This window comes from Oncorhynchus nerka, linkage group LG5 (assembly GCF_034236695.1).
Source record: "Oncorhynchus nerka isolate Pitt River linkage group LG5, Oner_Uvic_2.0, whole genome shotgun sequence".
In the NCBI taxonomy this organism is placed as follows: Eukaryota; Metazoa; Chordata; class Actinopteri; order Salmoniformes; family Salmonidae; genus Oncorhynchus; species Oncorhynchus nerka.
The window spans coordinates 4,501,920-4,524,379 of record NC_088400.1 but is presented as its reverse complement, the minus strand read 5'-3'; the positions used below and the strand labels follow the sequence as shown (position 1 = coordinate 4,524,379).

The 22,460-nt window shown below is 45.2% G+C and overlaps 1 protein-coding gene across 1 annotated transcript in view; it reads right to left on the bottom strand.

Moving 5' to 3' along the window:
* Nucleotides 1-22,460, bottom strand: part of LOC135571845 (netrin receptor UNC5A-like) — a 414,728-nt gene that overhangs the window by 83,652 nt on the left and 308,616 nt on the right. Inside the window, 1 exon segment of the mRNA XM_065019018.1 lies at nucleotides 22,236-22,457. Within this exon segment, the coding sequence (XP_064875090.1) occupies nucleotides 22,236-22,457 (222 nt within the window).

Here is a 22,460-nt window from a genome sequence, read left to right as displayed (position 1 = left end):
AGGGAACACAAGGGACAGTAGATAGTATGGTGAGACTAGGGAACACAAGGGACAGTAGATAGTATGGTGAGACTAGGGAACACAAGGGACAGTATATAGTATGGTGAGGCTAGGGAACACAAGGGACAGTAGATAGTATGGTGAGACTAGGGAACACAAGGGACAGTATATAGTATGGTGAGACTAGGGAACACAAGGGACAGTAGATAGTATGGTGAGGCTAGGGAACACAAGGGACAGTAGATAGTATGGTGAGACTAGGGAACACAAGGGACAGTAGATAGTATGGTGAGGCTAGGGAACACAAGGGACAGTAGATAGTATGGTGAGACTAGGGAACACAAGGGACAGTAGATAGTATGGTGAGGCTAGGGAACACAAGGGACAGTAGATAGTATGGTGAGACTAGGGAACACAAGGGACAGTAGATAGTATGGTGAGGCTAGGGAACACAAGGGACAGTATATAGTATGGTGAGACTAGGGGAACACAAGGGACAGTAGATAGTATGGTGAGACTAGGGAACACAAGGGACAGTAGATAGTATGGTGAGACTAGGGAACACAAGGGACAGTATATAGTATGGTGAGACTAGGGAACACAAGGGACAGTAGATAGTATGGTGAGACTAGGGAACACAAGGGACAGTAGATAGTATGGTGAGACTAGGGACAGTAGATAGTATGGTGAGACTAGGGAACACAAGGGACAGTAGATAGTATGGTGAGACTAGGGAACACAAGGGACAGTAGATAGTATGGTGAGACTAGGGACAGTAGATAGTATGGTGAGACTAGGGAACACAAGGGACAGTAGATAGTATGGTGAGACTAGGGAACACAAGGGACAGTAGATAGTATGGTGAGACTAGGGAACACAAGGGACAGTAGATAGTATGGTGAGACTAGGGACAGTAGATAGTATGGTGAGACTAGGGAACACAAGGGACAGTAGATAGTATGGTGAGACTAGGGAACACAAGGGACAGTAGATAGTATGGTGAGACTAGGGACAGTAGATAGTATGGTGAGACTAGGGAACACAAGGGACAGTAGATAGTATGGTGAGACTAGGGACACAAGGGACAGTAGATAGTATGGTGAGACTAGGGACAGTAGATAGTATGGTGAGACTAGGGAACACAAGGGACAGTATATAGTATGGTGAGACTAGGAACACAAGGGACAGTAGATAGTATGGTGAGACTAGGGAACACAAGGGACAGTATATAGTATGGTGAGACTAGGGAACACAAGGGACAGTATATAGTATGGTGAGACTAGGGAACACAAGGGACAGTATATAGTATGGTGAGACTAGGGAACACAAGGGACAGTAGATAGTATGGTGAGACTAGGGACAGTAGATAGTATGGTGAGACTAGGGAACACAAGGGACAGTAGATAGTATGGTGAGACTAGGGAACACAAGGAACAGTAGATAGTATGGTGAGACTAGGGACAGTAGATAGTATGGTGAGACTAGGGAACACAAGGGACAGTAGATAGTATGGTGAGACTAGGGAACACAAGGGACAGTAGATAGTATGGTGAGACTAGGGAACACAAGGGACAGTAGATAGTATGGTGAGACTAGGGACAGTAGATAGTATGGTGAGACTAGGGAACAAAGGGACAGTAGATAGTATGGTGAGACTAGATACCACAAGGGACAGTAGATAGTATGGTGAGACTAGATACCACAAGGGACAGTAGATAGTATGGTGAGACTAGATACCACAAGGGACAGTAGATAGTATGGTGAGACTAGGGAACACAAGGGACAGTAGATAGTATGGTGAGACTAGGGAACACAAGGGACAGTAGATAGTATGGTGAGACTAGGGACAGTAGATAGTATGGTGAGACTAGGGAACACAAGGGACAGTAGATAGTATGGTGAGACTAGGGAACACAAGGGACAGTAGATAGTATGGTGAGACTAGGGACAGTAGATAGTATGGTGAGACTAGGGAACACAAGGGACAGTAGATAGTATGGTGAGGCTAGGGAACACAAGGGACAGTAGATAGTATGGTGAGGCTAGGGAACACAAGGGACAGTAGATAGTATGGTGAGGCTAGGGAACACAAGGGACAGTAGATAGTATGGTGAGACTAGGGAACACAAGGGACAGTAGATAGTATGGTGAGGCTAGGGAACACAAGGGACAGTATATAGTATGGTGAGGCTAGGGAACACAAGGGACAGTAGATAGTATGGTGAGGCTAGGGAACACAAGGGACAGTATATAGTATGGTGAGACTAGGGAACACAAGGGACAGTAGATAGTATGGTGAGGCTAGGGAACACAAGGGACAGTATATAGTATGGTGAGACTAGGGAACACAAGGGACAGTAGATAGTATGGTGAGACTAGGGAACACAAGGGACAGTAGATAGTATGGTGAGACTAGGGAACACAAGGGACAGTATATAGTATGGTGAGACTAGGGAACACAAGGGACAGTAGATAGTATGGTGAGACTAGGGAACACAAGGGACAGTAGATAGTATGGTGAGACTAGGGACAGTAGATAGTATGGTGAGACTAGGGAACACAAGGGACAGTAGATAGTATGGTGAGGCTAGGGAACACAAGGGACAGTAGATAGTATGGTGAGGCTAGGGAACACAAGGGACAGTAGATAGTATGGTGAGGCTAGGGAACACAAGGGACAGTAGATAGTATGGTGAGACTAGGGAACACAAGGGACAGTAGATAGTATGGTGAGGCTAGGGAACACAAGGGACAGTATATAGTATGGTGAGGCTAGGGAACACAAGGGACAGTAGATAGTATGGTGAGGCTAGGGAACACAAGGGACAGTATATAGTATGGTGAGACTAGGGAACACAAGGGACAGTAGATAGTATGGTGAGGCTAGGGAACACAAGGGACAGTAGATAGTATGGTGAGACTAGGGAACACAAGGGACAGTAGATAGTATGGTGAGGCTAGGGAACACAAGGGACAGTATATAGTATGGTGAGACTAGGGAACACAAGGGACAGTAGATAGTATGGTGAGGCTAGGGAACACAAGGGACAGTAGATAGTATGGTGAGACTAGGGAACACAAGGGACAGTAGATAGTATGGTGAGGCTAGGGAACACAAGGGACAGTATATAGTATGGTGAGACTAGGGAACACAAGGGACAGTAGATAGTATGGTGAGACTAGGGAACACAAGGGACAGTAGATAGTATGGTGAGACTAGGGAACACAAGGGACAGTATATAGTATGGTGAGACTAGGGAACACAAGGGACAGTAGATAGTATGGTGAGACTAGGGAACACAAGGGACAGTAGATAGTATGGTGAGACTAGGGACAGTAGATAGTATGGTGAGACTAGGGAACACAAGGGACAGTAGATAGTATGGTGAGACTAGGGAACACAAGGGACAGTAGATAGTATGGTGAGACTAGGGACAGTAGATAGTATGGTGAGACTAGGGAACACAAGGGACAGTAGATAGTATGGTGAGACTAGGGAACACAAGGGACAGTAGATAGTATGGTGAGACTAGGGAACACAAGGGACAGTAGATAGTATGGTGAGACTAGGGACAGTAGATAGTATGGTGAGACTAGGGAACACAAGGGACAGTAGATAGTATGGTGAGACTAGGGAACACAAGGGACAGTAGATAGTATGGTGAGACTAGGGACAGTAGATAGTATGGTGAGACTAGGGAACACAAGGGACAGTAGATAGTATGGTGAGACTAGGGAACACAAGGGACAGTAGATAGTATGGTGAGACTAGGGACAGTAGATAGTATGGTGAGACTAGGGAACACAAGGGACAGTATATAGTATGGTGAGACTAGGGAACACAAGGGACAGTAGATAGTATGGTGAGACTAGGGAACACAAGGGACAGTATATAGTATGGTGAGACTAGGAACACAAGGGACAGTATATAGTATGGTGAGACTAGGGAACACAAGGGACAGTATATAGTATGGTGAGACTAGGGAACACAAGGGACAGTAGATAGTATGGTGAGACTAGGGACAGTAGATAGTATGGTGAGACTAGGGAACACAAGGGACAGTAGATAGTATGGTGAGACTAGGGAACACAAGGAACAGTAGATAGTATGGTGAGACTAGGGACAGTAGATAGTATGGTGAGACTAGGGAACACAAGGGACAGTAGATAGTATGGTGAGACTAGGGAACACAAGGGACAGTAGATAGTATGGTGAGACTAGGGAACACAAGGGACAGTAGATAGTATGGTGAGACTAGGGACAGTAGATAGTATGGTGAGACTAGGGAACACAAGGGACAGTAGATAGTATGGTGAGACTAGATACCACAAGGGACAGTAGATAGTATGGTGAGACTAGATACCACAAGGGACAGTAGATAGTATGGTGAGACTAGATACCACAAGGGACAGTAGATAGTATGGTGAGACTAGGGAACACAAGGGACAGTAGATAGTATGGTGAGACTAGGGAACACAAGGGACAGTAGATAGTATGGTGAGACTAGGGACAGTAGATAGTATGGTGAGACTAGGGAACACAAGGGACAGTAGATAGTATGGTGAGACTAGGGAACACAAGGGACAGTAGATAGTATGGTGAGACTAGGGACAGTAGATAGTATGGTGAGACTAGGGAACACAAGGGACAGTATATAGTATGGTGAGACTAGGGAACACAAGGGACAGTAGATAGTATGGTGAGACTAGGGAACACAAGGGACAGTAGATAGTATGGTGAGACTAGGGAACACAAGGGACAGTAGATAGTATGGTGAGACTAGGGACAGTAGATAGTATGGTGAGACTAGGGAACACAAGGGACAGTAGATAGTATGGTGAGACTAGGGAACACAAGGGACAGTAGATAGTATGGTGAGACTAGGGACAGTAGATAGTATGGTGAGACTAGGGAACACAAGGGACAGTATATAGTATGGTGAGACTAGGGAACACAAGGGACAGTAGATAGTATGGTGAGACTAGGGAACACAAGGGACAGTATATAGTATGGTGAGACTAGGGAACACAAGGGACAGTAGATAGTATGGTGAGGCTAGGGAACACAAGGGACAGTATATAGTATGGTGAGGCTAGGGAACACAAGGGACAGTAGATAGTATGGTGAGGCTAGGGAACACAAGGGACAGTATATAGTATGGTGAGACTAGGGAACACAAGGGACAGTAGATAGTATGGTGAGGCTAGGGAACACAAGGGACAGTAGATAGTATGGTGAGACTAGGGAACACAAGGGACAGTAGATAGTATGGTGAGGCTAGGGAACACAAGGGACAGTATATAGTATGGTGAGACTAGGGAACACAAGGGACAGTAGATAGTATGGTGAGGCTAGGGAACACAAGGGACAGTAGATAGTATGGTGAGACTAGGGAACACAAGGGACAGTAGATAGTATGGTGAGGCTAGGGAACACAAGGGACAGTATATAGTATGGTGAGACTAGGGAACACAAGGGACAGTAGATAGTATGGTGAGACTAGGGAACACAAGGGACAGTAGATAGTATGGTGAGACTAGGGAACACAAGGGACAGTATATAGTATGGTGAGACTAGGGAACACAAGGGACAGTAGATAGTATGGTGAGACTAGGGAACACAAGGACAGTAGATAGTATGGTGAGACTAGGGACAGTAGATAGTATGGTGAGACTAGGGAACACAAGGGACAGTAGATAGTATGGTGAGACTAGGGAACACAAGGGACAGTAGATAGTATGGTGAGACTAGGGACAGTAGATAGTATGGTGAGACTAGGACAGTAGAGATAGTATGGTGAGACTAGGGAACACAAGGGACAGTAGATAGTATGGTGAGACTAGGGAACACAAGGGACAGTAGATAGTATGGTGAGACTAGGGACAGTAGATAGTATGGTGAGACTAGGGAACACAAGGGACAGTAGATAGTATGGTGAGACTAGGGACAGTAGATAGTATGGTGAGACTAGGGAACACAAGGGACAGTAGATAGTATGGTGAGACTAGGGAACACAAGGGACAGTAGATAGTATGGTGAGACTAGGGACAGTAGATAGTATGGTGAGACTAGGGAACACAAGGGACAGTATATAGTATGGTGAGACTAGGGAACACAAGGGACAGTAGATAGTATGGTGAGACTAGGGAACACAAGGGACAGTATATAGTATGGTGAGACTAGGGAACACAAGGGACAGTATATAGTATGGTGAGACTAGGGAACACAAGGGACAGTATATAGTATGGTGAGACTAGGGAACACAAGGGACAGTAGATAGTATGGTGAGACTAGGGACAGTAGATAGTATGGTGAGACTAGGGAACACAAGGGACAGTAGATAGTATGGTGAGACTAGGGAACACAAGGAACAGTAGATAGTATGGTGAGACTAGGGACAGTAGATAGTATGGTGAGACTAGGGAACACAAGGGACAGTAGATAGTATGGTGAGACTAGGGAACACAAGGGACAGTAGATAGTATGGTGAGACTAGGGAACACAAGGGACAGTAGATAGTATGGTGAGACTAGGGACAGTAGATAGTATGGTGAGACTAGGGAACACAAGGGACAGTAGATAGTATGGTGAGACTAGATACCACAAGGGACAGTAGATAGTATGGTGAGACTAGATACCACAAGGGACAGTAGATAGTATGGTGAGACTAGATACCACAAGGGACAGTAGATAGTATGGTGAGACTAGGGAACACAAGGGACAGTAGATAGTATGGTGAGACTAGGGAACACAAGGGACAGTAGATAGTATGGTGAGACTAGGGACAGTAGATAGTATGGTGAGACTAGGGAACACAAGGGACAGTAGATAGTATGGTGAGACTAGGGAACACAAGGGACAGTAGATAGTATGGTGAGACTAGGGACAGTAGATAGTATGGTGAGACTAGGGAACACAAGGGACAGTATATAGTATGGTGAGACTAGGGAACACAAGGGACAGTAGATAGTATGGTGAGACTAGGGAACACAAGGGACAGTAGATAGTATGGTGAGACTAGGGAACACAAGGGACAGTAGATAGTATGGTGAGACTAGGGACAGTAGATAGTATGGTGAGACTAGGGAACACAAGGGACAGTAGATAGTATGGTGAGACTAGGGAACACAAGGGACAGTAGATAGTATGGTGAGACTAGGGACAGTAGATAGTATGGTGAGACTAGGGAACACAAGGGACAGTATATAGTATGGTGAGACTAGGGAACACAAGGGACAGTAGATAGTATGGTGAGACTAGGGAACACAAGGGACAGTATATAGTATGGTGAGACTAGGGAACACAAGGGACAGTATATAGTATGGTGAGACTAGGGAACACAAGGGACAGTATATAGTATGGTGAGACTAGGGAACACAAGGGACAGTAGATAGTATGGTGAGACTAGGGACAGTAGATAGTATGGTGAGACTAGGGAACACAAGGGACAGTAGATAGTATGGTGAGACTAGGGACAGTAGATAGTATGGTGAGACTAGGGACAGTAGATAGTATGGTGAGACTAGGGAACACAAGGGACAGTAGATAGTATGGTGAGACTAGGGAACACAAGGGACAGTAGATAGTATGGTGAGACTAGGGAACACAAGGGACAGTAGATAGTATGGTGAGACTAGGGACAGTAGATAGTATGGTGAGACTAGGGAACACAAGGGACAGTAGATAGTATGGTGAGACTAGGGAACACAAGGGACAGTAGATAGTATGGTGAGACTAGGGACCACAAGGGACAGTAGATAGTATGGTGAGACTAGAACACAAGGGACAGTAGATAGTATGGTGAGACTAGGGAACACAAGGGACAGTAGATAGTATGGTGAGACTAGGGAACACAAGGGACAGTAGATAGTATGGTGAGACTAGGGACAGTAGATAGTATGGTGAGACTAGGGAACACAAGGGACAGTAGATAGTATGGTGAGACTAGGGAACACAAGGGACAGTAGATAGTATGGTGAGACTAGGGACAGTAGATAGTATGGTGAGACTAGGGAACACAAGGGACAGTATATAGTATGGTGAGACTAGGGAACACAAGGGACAGTAGATAGTATGGTGAGACTAGGGAACACAAGGGACAGTAGATAGTATGGTGAGACTAGGGAACACAAGGGACAGTATATAGTATGGTGAGACTAGGGAACACAAGGGACAGTAGATAGTATGGTGAGACTAGGGAACACAAGGGACAGTAGATAGTATGGTGAGACTAGGGAACACAAGGGACAGTATATAGTATGGTGAGACTAGGGAACACAAGGGACAGTAGATAGTATGGTGAGACTAGGGAACACAAGGGACAGTAGATAGTATGGTGAGACTAGGGAACACAAGGGACAGTAGATAGTATGGTGAGACTAGGGAACACAAGGGACAGTAGATAGTATGGTGAGACTAGGGAACACAAGGGACAGTATATAGTATGGTGAGGCTAGGGAACACAAGGGACAGTATATAGTATGGTGAGACTAGGGAACACAAGGGACAGTAGATAGTATGGTGAGACTAGGGAACACAAGGGACAGTAGATAGTATGGTGAGACTAGGGACAGTAGATAGTATGGTGAGACTAGGGAACACAAGGGACAGTAGATAGTATGGTGAGACTAGGGAACACAAGGGACAGTAGATAGTATGGTGAGACTAGGGACAGTAGATAGTATGGTGAGGCTAGGGAACACAAGGGACAGTAGATAGTATGGTGAGACTAGGGAACACAAGGGACAGTAGATAGTATGGTGAGACTAGGGAACACAAGGGACAGTAGATAGTATGGTGAGACTAGGGAACACAAGGGACAGTAGATAGTATGGTGAGACTAGGGAACACAAGGGACAGTAGATAGTATGGTGAGACTAGGGAACACAAGGGACAGTAGATAGTATGGTGAGACTAGGGACAGTAGATAGTATGGTGAGACTAGGGAACACAAGGGACAGTAGATAGTATGGTGAGGCTAGGGAACACAAGGGACAGTAGATAGTATGGTGAGACTAGGGAACACAAGGGACAGTAGATAGTATGGTGAGACTAGGGAACACAAGGGACAGTAGATGACTAGGGGGACAGTACAAGGGACAGTAGATAGTATGGTGAGACTAGGGAACACAAGGGACAGTATATAGTATGGTGAGACTAGATACCACAAGGGACGGTAGATTGTATGGTGAGACTAGGGAACACAAGGGACAGTAGATAGTATGGTGAGACTAGGGAACACAAGGGACAGTATATAGTATGGTGAGACTAGGGAACACAAGGGACAGTATATAGTATGGTGAGACTAGATACCACAAGGGACAGTAGATAGTATGGTGAGACTAGGGAACACAAGGGACAGTAGATAGTATGGTGAGACTAGGGAACACAAGGGACAGTAGATAGTATGGTGAGACTAGATACCACAAGGGACAGTAGATAGTATGGTGAGACTAGATACCACAAGGGACAGTAGATAGTATGGTGAGACTAGGGAACACAAGGGACAGTATATAGTATGGTGAGACTAGGGAACACAAGGGACAGTAGATAGTATGGTGAGACTAGATACCACAAGGGACAGTAGATAGTATGGTGAGACTAGGGAACACAAGGGACAGTAGATAGTATGGTGAGACTAGGGAACACAAGGGACAGTCGATAGTATGGTGAGACTAGATACCACAAGGGACAGTAGATAGTATGGTGAGACTAGGGAACACAAGGGACAGTATATAGTATGGTGAGACTAGGGAACACAAGGGACAGTAGATAGTATGGTGAGACTAGGGAACACTAGGGACAGTAGATAGTATGGTGAGACTAGGGAACACAAGGGACAGTAGATAGTATGGTGAGAGTAGATACCACAAGGGACAGTAGATAGTATGGTGAGACTAGGGAACACAAGAGACAGTAGATAGTATGGTGAGACTAGATACCACAAGGGACAGTAGATAGTATGGTGAGACTAGGGAACACAAGGGACAGTAGATAGTATGGTGAGACTAGGGAACACAAGGGACAGTAGATAGTATGGTGAGACTAGGGAACACAAGGGACAGTATATAGTATGGTGAGACTAGGGAACACAAGGGACAGTAGATAGTATGGTGAGACTAGGGAACACAAGGGACAGTAGATAGTATGGTGAGACTAGGGAACACAAGGGACAGTATATAGTATGGTGAGGCTAGGGAACACAAGGGACAGTAGATAGTATGGTGAGGCTAGGGAACACAAGGGACAGTAGATAGTATGGTGAGGCTAGGGACAGTATATAGTATGGTGAGACTAGGGAACACAATGGACAGTAGATAGTATGGTGAGACTAGGGAACACAAGGGACAGTATATAGTATGGTGAGACTAGGGAACACAAGGGACAGTATATGACTAGGGACAGTAGATAGTATGGTGAGACTAGATACCACAAGGGACAGTAGATAGTATGGTGAGACTAGGGAACACAAGGGACAGTAGATAGTATGGTGAGACTAGATACCACAAGGGACAGTATATAGTATGGTGAGACTAGATACCACAAGGGACAGTAGATAGTATGGTGAGGCTAGGGAACACTAGGGACAGTAGATAGTATGGTGAGACTAGGGAACACAAGGGACAGTAGATAGTATGGTGAGGCTAGGGGACAGTAGATAGTATGGTGAGACTAGGGAACACAAGGGACAGTAGATAGTATGGTGAGACTAGGGAACACAAGGGACAGTAGATAGTATGGTGAGGCTAGGGAACACAAGGGACAGTAGATAGTATGGTGAGGCTAGGGAACACAAGGGACAGTATATAGTATGGTGAGGCTAGGGAACACAAGGGACAGTAGATAGTATGGTGAGACTAGGGAACACAAGGGACAGTAGATATAGTATGGTGAGACTAGGGAACACAAGGGACAGTAGATAGTATGGTGAGACTAGGGAACACAAGGGACAGTAGATAGTATGGTGAGACTAGGGACAGTATATAGTATGGTGAGACTAGGGAACACAAGGGACAGTATATAGTATGGTGAGACTAGGGAACACAAGGGACAGTAGATAGTATGGTGAGACTAGGGAACACAAGGGACAGTATATAGTATGGTGAGACTAGGGAACACAAGGGACAGTAGATAGTATGGTGAGACTAGGGAACACAAGGGACAGTAGATAGTATGGTGAGACTAGGGAACACAAGGGACAGTAGATAGTATGGTGAGACTAGGGAACACAAGGGACAGTATATAGTATGGTGAGACTAGGGAACACAAGGGACAGTAGATAGTATGGTGAGACTAGGGAACACAAGGGACAGTAGATAGTATGGTGAGACTAGGGAACACAAGGGACAGTAGATAGTATGGTGAGACTAGGGAACACAAGGGACAGTATATAGTATGGTGAGACTAGGGAACACAAGGGACAGTAGATAGTATGGTGAGACTAGGGAACACAAGGGACAGTATATAGTATGGTGAGACTAGGGAACACAAGGGACAGTAGATAGTATGGTGAGACTAGGGAACACAAGGGACAGTAGATAGTATGGTGAGACTAGGGACAGTAGATAGTATGGTGAGACTAGGGAACACAAGGGACAGTATATAGTATGGTGAGGCTAGGGAACACAAGGGACAGTAGATAGTATGGTGAGACTAGATACCACAAGGGACAGTAGATAGTATGGTGAGACTAGGGAACACAAGGGACAGTAGATAGTATGGTGAGACTAGGGAACACAAGGGACAGTAGATAGTATGGTGAGACTAGATACCACAAGGGACAGTAGATAGTATGGTGAGACTAGGGAACACAAGGGACAGTATATAGTATGGTGAGGCTAGGGAACACAAGGGACAGTAGATAGTATGGTGAGACTAGATACACAAGGGACAGTAGATAGTATGGTGAGACTAGGGAACACAAGGGACAGTATATAGTATGGTGAGACTAGGGACAGTAGATAGTATGGTGAGAATAGGGAACACAAGGGACAGTAGATAGTATGGTGAGACTAGGGAACACAAGGGACAGTATATAGTATGGTGAGACTAGGGACAGTAGATAGTATGGTGAGACTAGGGAACACAAGGGACAGTAGATAGTATGGTGAGACTAGGGAACACAAGGGGCAGTATATAGTATGGTGAGACTAGGGACAGTAGATAGTATGGTGAGACTAGGGAACACAAGGGACAGTATATAGTATGGTGAGACTAGGGAACACAAGGGACAGTATATAGTATGGTGAGACTAGGGAACACAAGGGACAGTAGATAGTATGGTGAGACTAGGGAACACAAGGGACAGTAGATAGTATGGTGAGACTAGGGAACACAAGGGACAGTAGATAGTATGGTGAGACTAGATACCACAAGGGACAGTAGATAGTATGGTGAGACTAGATACACAAGGGACAGTATATAGTATGGTGAGACTAGGGAACACAAGGGACAGTAGATAGTATGGTGAGACTAGGGAACACAAGGGACAGTAGATAGTATGGTGAGACTAGGGAACACAAGGGACAGTAGATAGTATGGTGAGACTAGGGAACACAAGGGACAGTATATAGTATGGTGAGACTAGGGAACACAAGGGACAGTAGATAGTATGGTGAGACTAGGGAACACAAGGGACAGTATATAGTATGGTGAGACTAGGGAACACAAGGGACAGTATATAGTATGGTGAGACTAGGGAACACAAGGGACAGTATATAGTATGGTGAGACTAGGGACAGTATATAGTATGGTGAGACTAGGGAACACAAGGGACAGTAGATAGTATGGTGAGACTAGGGAACACAAGGGACAGTATATAGTATGGTGAGACTAGGGAACACAAGGGACAGTATATAGTATGGTGAGACTAGGGAACACAAGGGACAGTAGATAGTATGGTGAGACTAGGGAACACAAGGGACAGTAGATAGTATGGTGAGACTAGGGAACACAAGGGACAGTATATAGTATGGTGAGACTAGGGAACACAAGGGACAGTAGATAGTATGGTGAGACTAGGGAACACAAGGGACAGTAGATAGTATGGTGAGACTAGGGAACACAAGGGACAGTAGATAGTATGGTGAGACTAGGGAACACAAGGGACAGTATATAGTATGGTGAGACTAGGGAACACAAGGGACAGTAGATAGTATGGTGAGACTAGGGAACACAAGGGACAGTATATAGTATGGTGAGACTAGGGAACACAAGGGACAGTATATAGTATGGTGAGGCTAGGGAACACAAGGGAAGTAGATAGTATGGTGAGACTAGGGACAGTAGATAGTATGGTGAGACTAGGGAACACAAGGGACAGTATATAGTATGGTGAGGCTAGGGAACACAAGGGACAGTAGATAGTATGGTGAGACTAGATACCACAAGGGACAGTAGATAGTATGGTGAGACTAGGGAACACAAGGGACAGTAGATAGTATGGTGAGACTAGGGAACACAAGGGACAGTAGATAGTATGGTGAGACTAGATACCACAAGGGACAGTAGATAGTATGGTGAGACTAGGGAACACAAGGGGCAGTATATAGTATGGTGAGGCTAGGGAACACAAGGGACAGTAGATAGTATGGTGAGACTAGATACCACAAGGGACAGTAGATAGTATGGTGAGACTAGGGAACACAAGGGACAGTATATAGTATGGTGAGACTAGGGACAGTAGATAGTATGGTGAGAATAGGGAACACAAGGGACAGTAGATAGTATGGTGAGACTAGGGAACACAAGGGACAGTATATAGTATGGTGAGACTAGGGACAGTAGATAGTATGGTGAGACTAGGGAACACAAGGGACAGTAGATAGTATGGTGAGACTAGGGAACACAAGGGGCAGTATATAGTATGGTGAGACTAGGGACAGTAGATAGTATGGTGAGACTAGGGAACACAAGGGACAGTATATAGTATGGTGAGACTAGGGAACACAAGGGACAGTATATAGTATGGTGAGACTAGGGAACACAAGGGACAGTATATAGTATGGTGAGACTAGGGAACACAAGGGACAGTAGATAGTATGGTGAGACTAGATACCACAAGGGACAGTATATAGTATGGTGAGACTAGATACCACAAGGGACAGTAGATAGTATGGTGAGGCTAGGGAACACTAGGGACAGTAGATAGTATGGTGAGACTAGGGAACACAAGGGACAGTAGATAGTATGGTGAGGCTAGATACCACAAGGGACAGTAGATAGTATGGTGAGACTAGGGAACACAAGGGACAGTAGATAGTATGGTGAGACTAGGGAACACAAGGGACAGTAGATAGTATGGTGAGGCTAGGGAACACAAGGGACAGTATATAGTATGGTGAGGCTAGGGAACACAAGGGACAGTATATAGTATGGTGAGGCTAGGGAACACAAGGGACAGTAGATATTATGGTGAGACTAGGGAACACAAGGGACAGTATATAGTATGGTGAGACTAGGGAACACAAGGGACAGTAGATAGTATGGTGAGACTAGGGAACACAAGGGACAGTAGATAGTATGGTGAGACTAGGGACAGTATATAGTATGGTGAGACTAGGGAACACAAGGGACAGTATATAGTATGGTGAGACTAGGGAACACAAGGGACAGTAGATAGTATGGTGAGACTAGGGAACACAAGGGACAGTATATAGTATGGTGAGACTAGGGAACACAAGGGACAGTAGATAGTATGGTGAGACTAGGGAACACAAGGGACAGTAGATAGTATGGTGAGACTAGGGAACACAAGGGACAGTAGATAGTATGGTGAGACTAGGGAACACAAGGGACAGTATATAGTATGGTGAGACTAGGGAACACAAGGGACAGTAGATAGTATGGTGAGACTAGGGAACACAAGGGACAGTAGATAGTATGGTGAGACTAGGGAACACAAGGGACAGTAGATAGTATGGTGAGACTAGGGAACACAAGGGACAGTATATAGTATGGTGAGACTAGGGAACACAAGGGACAGTAGATAGTATGGTGAGACTAGGGAACACAAGGGACAGTATATAGTATGGTGAGACTAGGGAACACAAGGGACAGTATATAGTATGGTGAGGCTAGGGAACACAAGGGAAGTAGATAGTATGGTGAGACTAGGGACAGTAGATAGTATGGTGAGACTAGGGAACACAAGGGACAGTATATAGTATGGTGAGGCTAGGGAACACAAGGGACAGTAGATAGTATGGTGAGACTAGATACCACAAGGGACAGTAGATAGTATGGTGAGACTAGGGAACACAAGGGACAGTAGATAGTATGGTGAGACTAGGGAACACAAGGGACAGTAGATAGTATGGTGAGACTAGATACACAAGGGACAGTAGATAGTATGGTGAGACTAGGGAACACAAGGGGCAGTATATAGTATGGTGAGGCTAGGGAACACAAGGGACAGTAGATAGTATGGTGAGACTAGATACCACAAGGGACAGTAGATAGTATGGTGAGACTAGGGAACACAAGGGACAGTATATAGTATGGTGAGACTAGGGACAGTAGATAGTATGGTGAGAATAGGGAACACTAGGGACAGTAGATAGTATGGTGAGACTAGGGAACACAAGGGACAGTATATAGTATGGTGAGACTAGGGACAGTAGATAGTATGGTGAGACTAGGGAACACAAGGGACAGTAGATAGTATGGTGAGACTAGGGAACACAAGGGGCAGTATATAGTATGGTGAGACTAGGGACAGTAGATAGTATGGTGAGACTAGGGAACACAAGGGACAGTATATAGTATGGTGAGACTAGGGAACACAAGGGACAGTATATAGTATGGTAAGACTAGGGAACACAAGGGACAGTATATAGTATGGTGAGACTAGGGAACACAAGGGACAGTAGATAGTATGGTGAGACTAGGGAACACAAGGGACAGTAGATAGTATGGTGAGACTAGATACCACAAGGGACAGTAGATAGTATGGTGAGACTAGATACCACAAGGGACAGTATATAGTATGGTGAGATTAGGGAACACAAGGGACGGTAGATAGTATGGTGAGACTAGGGAACACAAGGGACAGTAGATAGTATGGTGAGACTAGGGAACACAAGGGACAGTAGATAGTATGGTGAGACTAGGGAACACAAGGGACAGTATATAGTATGGTGAGACTAGGGAACACAAGGGACAGTAGATAGTATGGTGAGACTAGGGAACACAAGGGACAGTATATAGTATGGTGAGACTAGGGAACACAAGGGACAGTATATAGTATGGTGAGGCTAGGGAACACAAGGGACAGTATATAGTATGGTGAGACTAGGGACAGTATATAGTATGGTGAGACTAGGGAACACAAGGGACAGTAGATAGTATGGTGAGACTAGGGAACACAAGGGACAGTATATAGTATGGTGAGACTAGGGAACACAAGGGACAGTATATAGTATGGTGAGACTAGGGAACACAAGGGACAGTAGATAGTATGGTGAGACTAGGGAACACAAGGGACAGTAGATAGTATGGTGAGACTAGGGAACACAAGGGACAGTATATAGTATGGTGAGACTAGGGAACACAAGGGACAGTAGATAGTATGGTGAGACTAGGGAACACAAGGGACAGTAGATAGTATGGTGAGACTAGGGAACACAAGGGACAGTAGATAGTATGGTGAGACTAGGGAACACAAGGGACAGTATATAGTATGGTGAGACTAGGGAACACAAGGGACAGTAGATAGTATGGTGAGACTAGGGAACACAAGGGACAGTATATAGTATGGTGAGACTAGGGAACACAAGGGACAGTATATAGTATGGTGAGGCTAGGGAACACAAGGGAAGTAGATAGTATGGTGAGACTAGGGACAGTAGATAGTATGGTGAGACTAGGGAACACAAGGGACAGTATATAGTATGGTGAGGCTAGGGAACACAAGGGACAGTAGATAGTATGGTGAGACTAGATACCACAAGGGACAGTAGATAGTATGGTGAGACTAGGGAACACAAGGGACAGTAGATAGTATGGTGAGACTAGGGAACACAAGGGACAGTAGATAGTATGGTGAGACTAGATACCACAAGGGACAGTAGATAGTATGGTGAGACTAGGGAACACAAGGGGCAGTATATAGTATGGTGAGGCTAGGGAACACAAGGGACAGTAGATAGTATGGTGAGACTAGATACCACAAGGGACAGTAGATAGTATGGTGAGACTAGGGAACACAAGGGACAGTATATATATGGTGAGACTAGGGACAGTAGATAGTATGGTGAGAATAGGGAACACAAGGGACAGTAGATAGTATGGTGAGACTAGGGAACACAAGGGACAGTATATAGTATGGTGAGACTAGGGACAGTAGATAGTATGGTGAGACTAGGGAACACAAGGGACAGTAGATAGTATGGTGAGACTAGGGAACACAAGGGGCAGTATATAGTATGGTGAGACTAGGGACAGTAGATAGTATGGTGAGACTAGGGAACACAAGGGACAGTATATAGTATGGTGAGACTAGGGAACACAAGGGACAGTATATAGTATGGTGAGACTAGGGAACACAAGGGACAGTATATAGTATGGTGAGACTAGGGAACACAAGGGACAGTAGATAGTATGGTGAGACTAGGGAACACAAGGGACAGTAGATAGTATGGTGAGACTAGATACCACAAGGGACAGTAGATAGTATGGTGAGACTAGATACCACAAGGGACAGTATATAGTATGGTGAGAATAGGGAACACAAGGGACGGTAGATAGTATGGTGAGACTAGGGAACACAAGGGACAGTAGATAGTATGGTGAGACTAGGGAACACAAGGGACAGTAGATAGTATGGTGAGACTAGGGAACACAAGGGACAGTATATAGTATGGTGAGACTAGGGAACACAAGGGACAGTAGATAGTATGGTGAGACTAGGGAACACAAGGGACAGTATATAGTATGGTGAGACTAGGGAACACAAGGGACAGTATATAGTATGGTGAGGCTAGGGAACACAAGGGACAGTATATAGTATGGTGAGACTAGGGACAGTATATAGTATGGTGAGACTAGGGAACACAAGGGACAGTAGATAGTATGGTGAGACTAGGGAACACAAGGGACAGTATATAGTATGGTGAGACTAGGGAACACAAGGGACAGTATATAGTATGGTGAGACTAGGGAACACAAGGGACAGTAGATAGTATGGTGAGACTAGGGAACACAAGGGACAGTAGATAGTATGGTGAGACTAGGGAACACAAGGGACAGTAGATAGTATGGTAAGACTAGGGAACACAAGGGACAGTATATAGTATGGTGAGACTAGATACCACAAGGGACAGTAGATAGTATGGTGAGACTAGGGAACACAAGGGACAGTAGATAGTATGGTGAGACTAGGGAACACAAGGGACAGTATATAGTATGGTGAGACTAGGGAACACAAGGGACAGTATATAGTATGGTGAGACTAGGGAACACAAGGGACAGTATATAGTATGGTGAGACTAGGGAACACAAGGGACAGTATATGACTAGGGACAGTAGATAGTATGGTGAGACTAGATACCACAAGGGACAGTAGATAGTATGGTGAGACTAGGGAACACAAGGGACAGTAGATAGTATGGTGAGACTAGGGAACACAAGGGACAGTAGATAGTATGGTGAGACTAGATACCACAAGGGACAGTATATAGTATGGTGAGACTAGATACCACAAGGGACAGTAGATAGTATGGTGAGGCTAGGGAACACTAGGGACAGTAGATAGTATGGTGAGACTAGGGAACACAAGGGACAGTAGATAGTATGGTGAGGCTAGATACCACAAGGGACAGTAGATAGTATGGTGAGACTAGGGAACACAAGGGACAGTAGATAGTATGGTGAGGCTAGGGAACACAAGGGACAGTATATAGTATGGTGAGGCTAGGGAACACAAGGGACAGTATATAGTATGGTGAGGCTAGGGAACACAAGGGACAGTAGATATTATGGTGAGACTAGGGAACACAAGGGACAGTATATAGTATGGTGAGACTAGGGAACACAAGGGACAGTAGATAGTATGGTGAGACTAGGGAACACAAGGGACAGTAGATAGTATGGTGAGACTAGGGACAGTATATAGTATGGTGAGACTAGGGAACACAAGGGACAGTATATAGTATGGTGAGACTAGGGAACACAAGGGACAGTAGATAGTATGGTGAGACTAGGGAACACAAGGGACAGTATATAGTATGGTGAGGCTAGGGAACACAAGGGACAGTAGATAGTATGGTGAGACTAGATACCACAAGGGACAGTAGATAGTATGGTGAGACTAGGGAACACAAGGGACAGTAGATAGTATGGTGAGACTAGGGAACACAAGGGACAGTAGATAGTATGGTGAGACTAGATACCACAAGGGACAGTAGATAGTATGGTGAGACTAGGGAACACAAGGGGCAGTATATAGTATGGTGAGGCTAGGGAACACAAGGGACAGTAGATAGTATGGTGAGACTAGATACCACAAGGGACAGTAGATAGTATGGTGAGACTAGGGAACACAAGGGACAGTATATAGTATGGTGAGACTAGGGACAGTAGATAGTATGGTGAGAATAGGGAACACAAGGGACAGTAGATAGTATGGTGAGACTAGGGAACACAAGGGACAGTATATAGTATGGTGAGACTAGGGACAGTAGATAGTATGGTGAGACTAGGGAACACAAGGGACAGTAGATAGTATGGTGAGACTAGGGAACACAAGGGACAGTATATAGTATGGTGAGACTAGGGACAGTAGATAGTATGGTGAGACTAGGGAACACAAGGGACAGTATATAGTATGGTGAGACTAGGGAACACAAGGGACAGTATATAGTATGGTGAGACTAGGGAACACAAGGGACAGTATATAGTATGGTGAGACTAGGGAACACAAGGGACAGTAGATAGTATGGTGAGACTAGGGAACACAAGGGACAGTAGATAGTATGGTGAGACTAGATACCACAAGGGACAGTAGATAGTATGGTGAGACTAGATACCACAAGGGACAGTATATAGTATGGTGAGACTAGGGAACACAAGGGACGGTAGATAGTATGGTGAGACTAGGGAACACAAGGGACAGTAGATAGTATGGTGAGACTAGGGAACACAAGGGACAGTAGATAGTATGGTGAGACTAGGGAACACAAGGGACAGTATATAGTATGGTGAGACTAGGGAACACAAGGGACAGTAGATAGTATGGTGAGACTAGGGAACACAAGGGACAGTATATAGTATGGTGAGACTAGGGAACACAAGGGACAGTATATAGTATGGTGAGGCTAGGGAACACAAGGGACAGTATATAGTATGGTGAGACTAGGGACAGTATATAGTATGGTGAGACTAGGGAACACAAGGGACAGTAGATAGTATGGTGAGACTAGGGAACACAAGGGACAGTATATAGTATGGTGAGACTAGGGAACACAAGGGACAGTATATAGTATGGTGAGACTAGGGAACACAAGGGACAGTAGATAGTATGGTGAGACTAGGGAACACAAGGGACAGTAGATAGTATGGTGAGACTAGGGAACACAAGGGACAGTAGATAGTATGGTGAGACTAGGGAACACAAGGGACAGTATATAGTATGGTGAGACTAGATACCACAAGGGACAGTAGATAGTATGGTGAGACTAGGGAACACAAGGGAGAGTAGATAGTATGGTGAGACTAGGGAACACAAGGGACAGTATATAGTATGGTGAGACTAGGGAACACAAGGGACAGTATATAGTATGGTGAGACTAGGGAACACAAGGGACAGTATATAGTATGGTGAGACTAGGGAACACAAGGGACAGTAGATAGTATGGTGAGACTAGGGAACACAAGGGACAGTAGATAGTATGGTGAGACTAGGGAACACAAGGGACAGTAGATAGTATGGTGAGACTAGGGAACACAAGGGACAGTATATAGTATGGTGAGACTAGGGACAGTAGATAGTATGGTGAGACTAGGGAACACAAGGGACAGTAGATAGTATGGTGAGACTAGGGAACACAAGGGACAGTAGAAAGTATGGTGAGACTAGGGAACAAGGGACAGTATATAGTATGGTGAGACTAGGGAACACAAGGGACAGTATATAGTATGGTGAGACTAGATACCACAAGGGACAGTAGATAGTATGGTGAGACTAGGGAACACAAGGGACAGTAGATAGTATGGTGATACTAGGGAACACAAGGGAGAGTAGATAGTATGGTGAGACTAGGGAACACAAGGGAGAGTAGATAGTATGGTGAGACTAGGGAACACAAGGGACAGTAGATAGTATGGTGAGACTAGGGAACACAAGGGACAGTATATAGTATGGTGAGACTAGGGAACACAAGGGACAGTATATAGTATGGTGAGACTAGGGACAGTAGATAGTATGGTGAGACTAGGGAACACAAGGGACAGTATATAGTATGGTGAGACTAGATACCACAAGGGACAGTATATAGTATGGTGAGACTAGGGAACACAAGGGACAGTATATGACTAGGGACAGTAGATAGTATGGTGAGACTAGGGAACACAAGGGACAGTAGATAGTATGGTGAGACTAGGGAACACAAGGCACAGTAGATAGTATGGTGAGACTAGATACCACAAGGGACAGTAGATAGTATGGTGAGACTAGGGAACACAAGGGACAGTAGATAGTATGGTGAGACTAGGGAACACAAGGGACAGTAGATAGTATGGTGAGACTAGGGAACACAAGGGACAGTATATAGTATGGTGAGACTAGGGACAGTAGATAGTATGGTGAGACTAGGGAACACAAGGGACAGTATATAGTATGGTGAGACTAGGTAACACAAGGGACAGTATATGACTAGGGACAGTAGATAGTATGGTGAGACTAGATACCACAAGGGACAGTAGATAGTATGGTGAGACTAGGGAACACAAGGGACAGTATATAGTATGGTGAGACTAGGGAACACAAGGGACAGTATATAGTATGGTGAGGCTAGGGAACACAAGGGACAGTAGATAGTATGGTGAGACTAGGGAACACAAGGGACAGTATATAGTATGGTGAGACTAGATACCACAAGGGACAGTAGATAGTATGGTGAGACTAGGGAACACAAGGGACAGTAGATAGTATGGTGAGACTAGGGAACACAAGGGACAGTAGATAGTATGGTGAGGCTAGGGAACACAAGGGACAGTAGATAGTATGAGGGTGGGGGGCCAGGTGGGGCCCTGTGCCGAGGTGCCCACACACCTGGCTTGCTAGGCTTGATGCCCATAGGCTGGAAGCCCGTGGTCAGGATGGACGAGTCCGCTACGTCAGCGTCCAGACCCTCCTTCTTACGGCGGTAGACCAGGACCACCACGATGAGGATGAGGGTCAGACAGAGAGCTACGGCTACAATACCCACATACAGGGCCACATCCTCAACTCCATTGGCAGCTA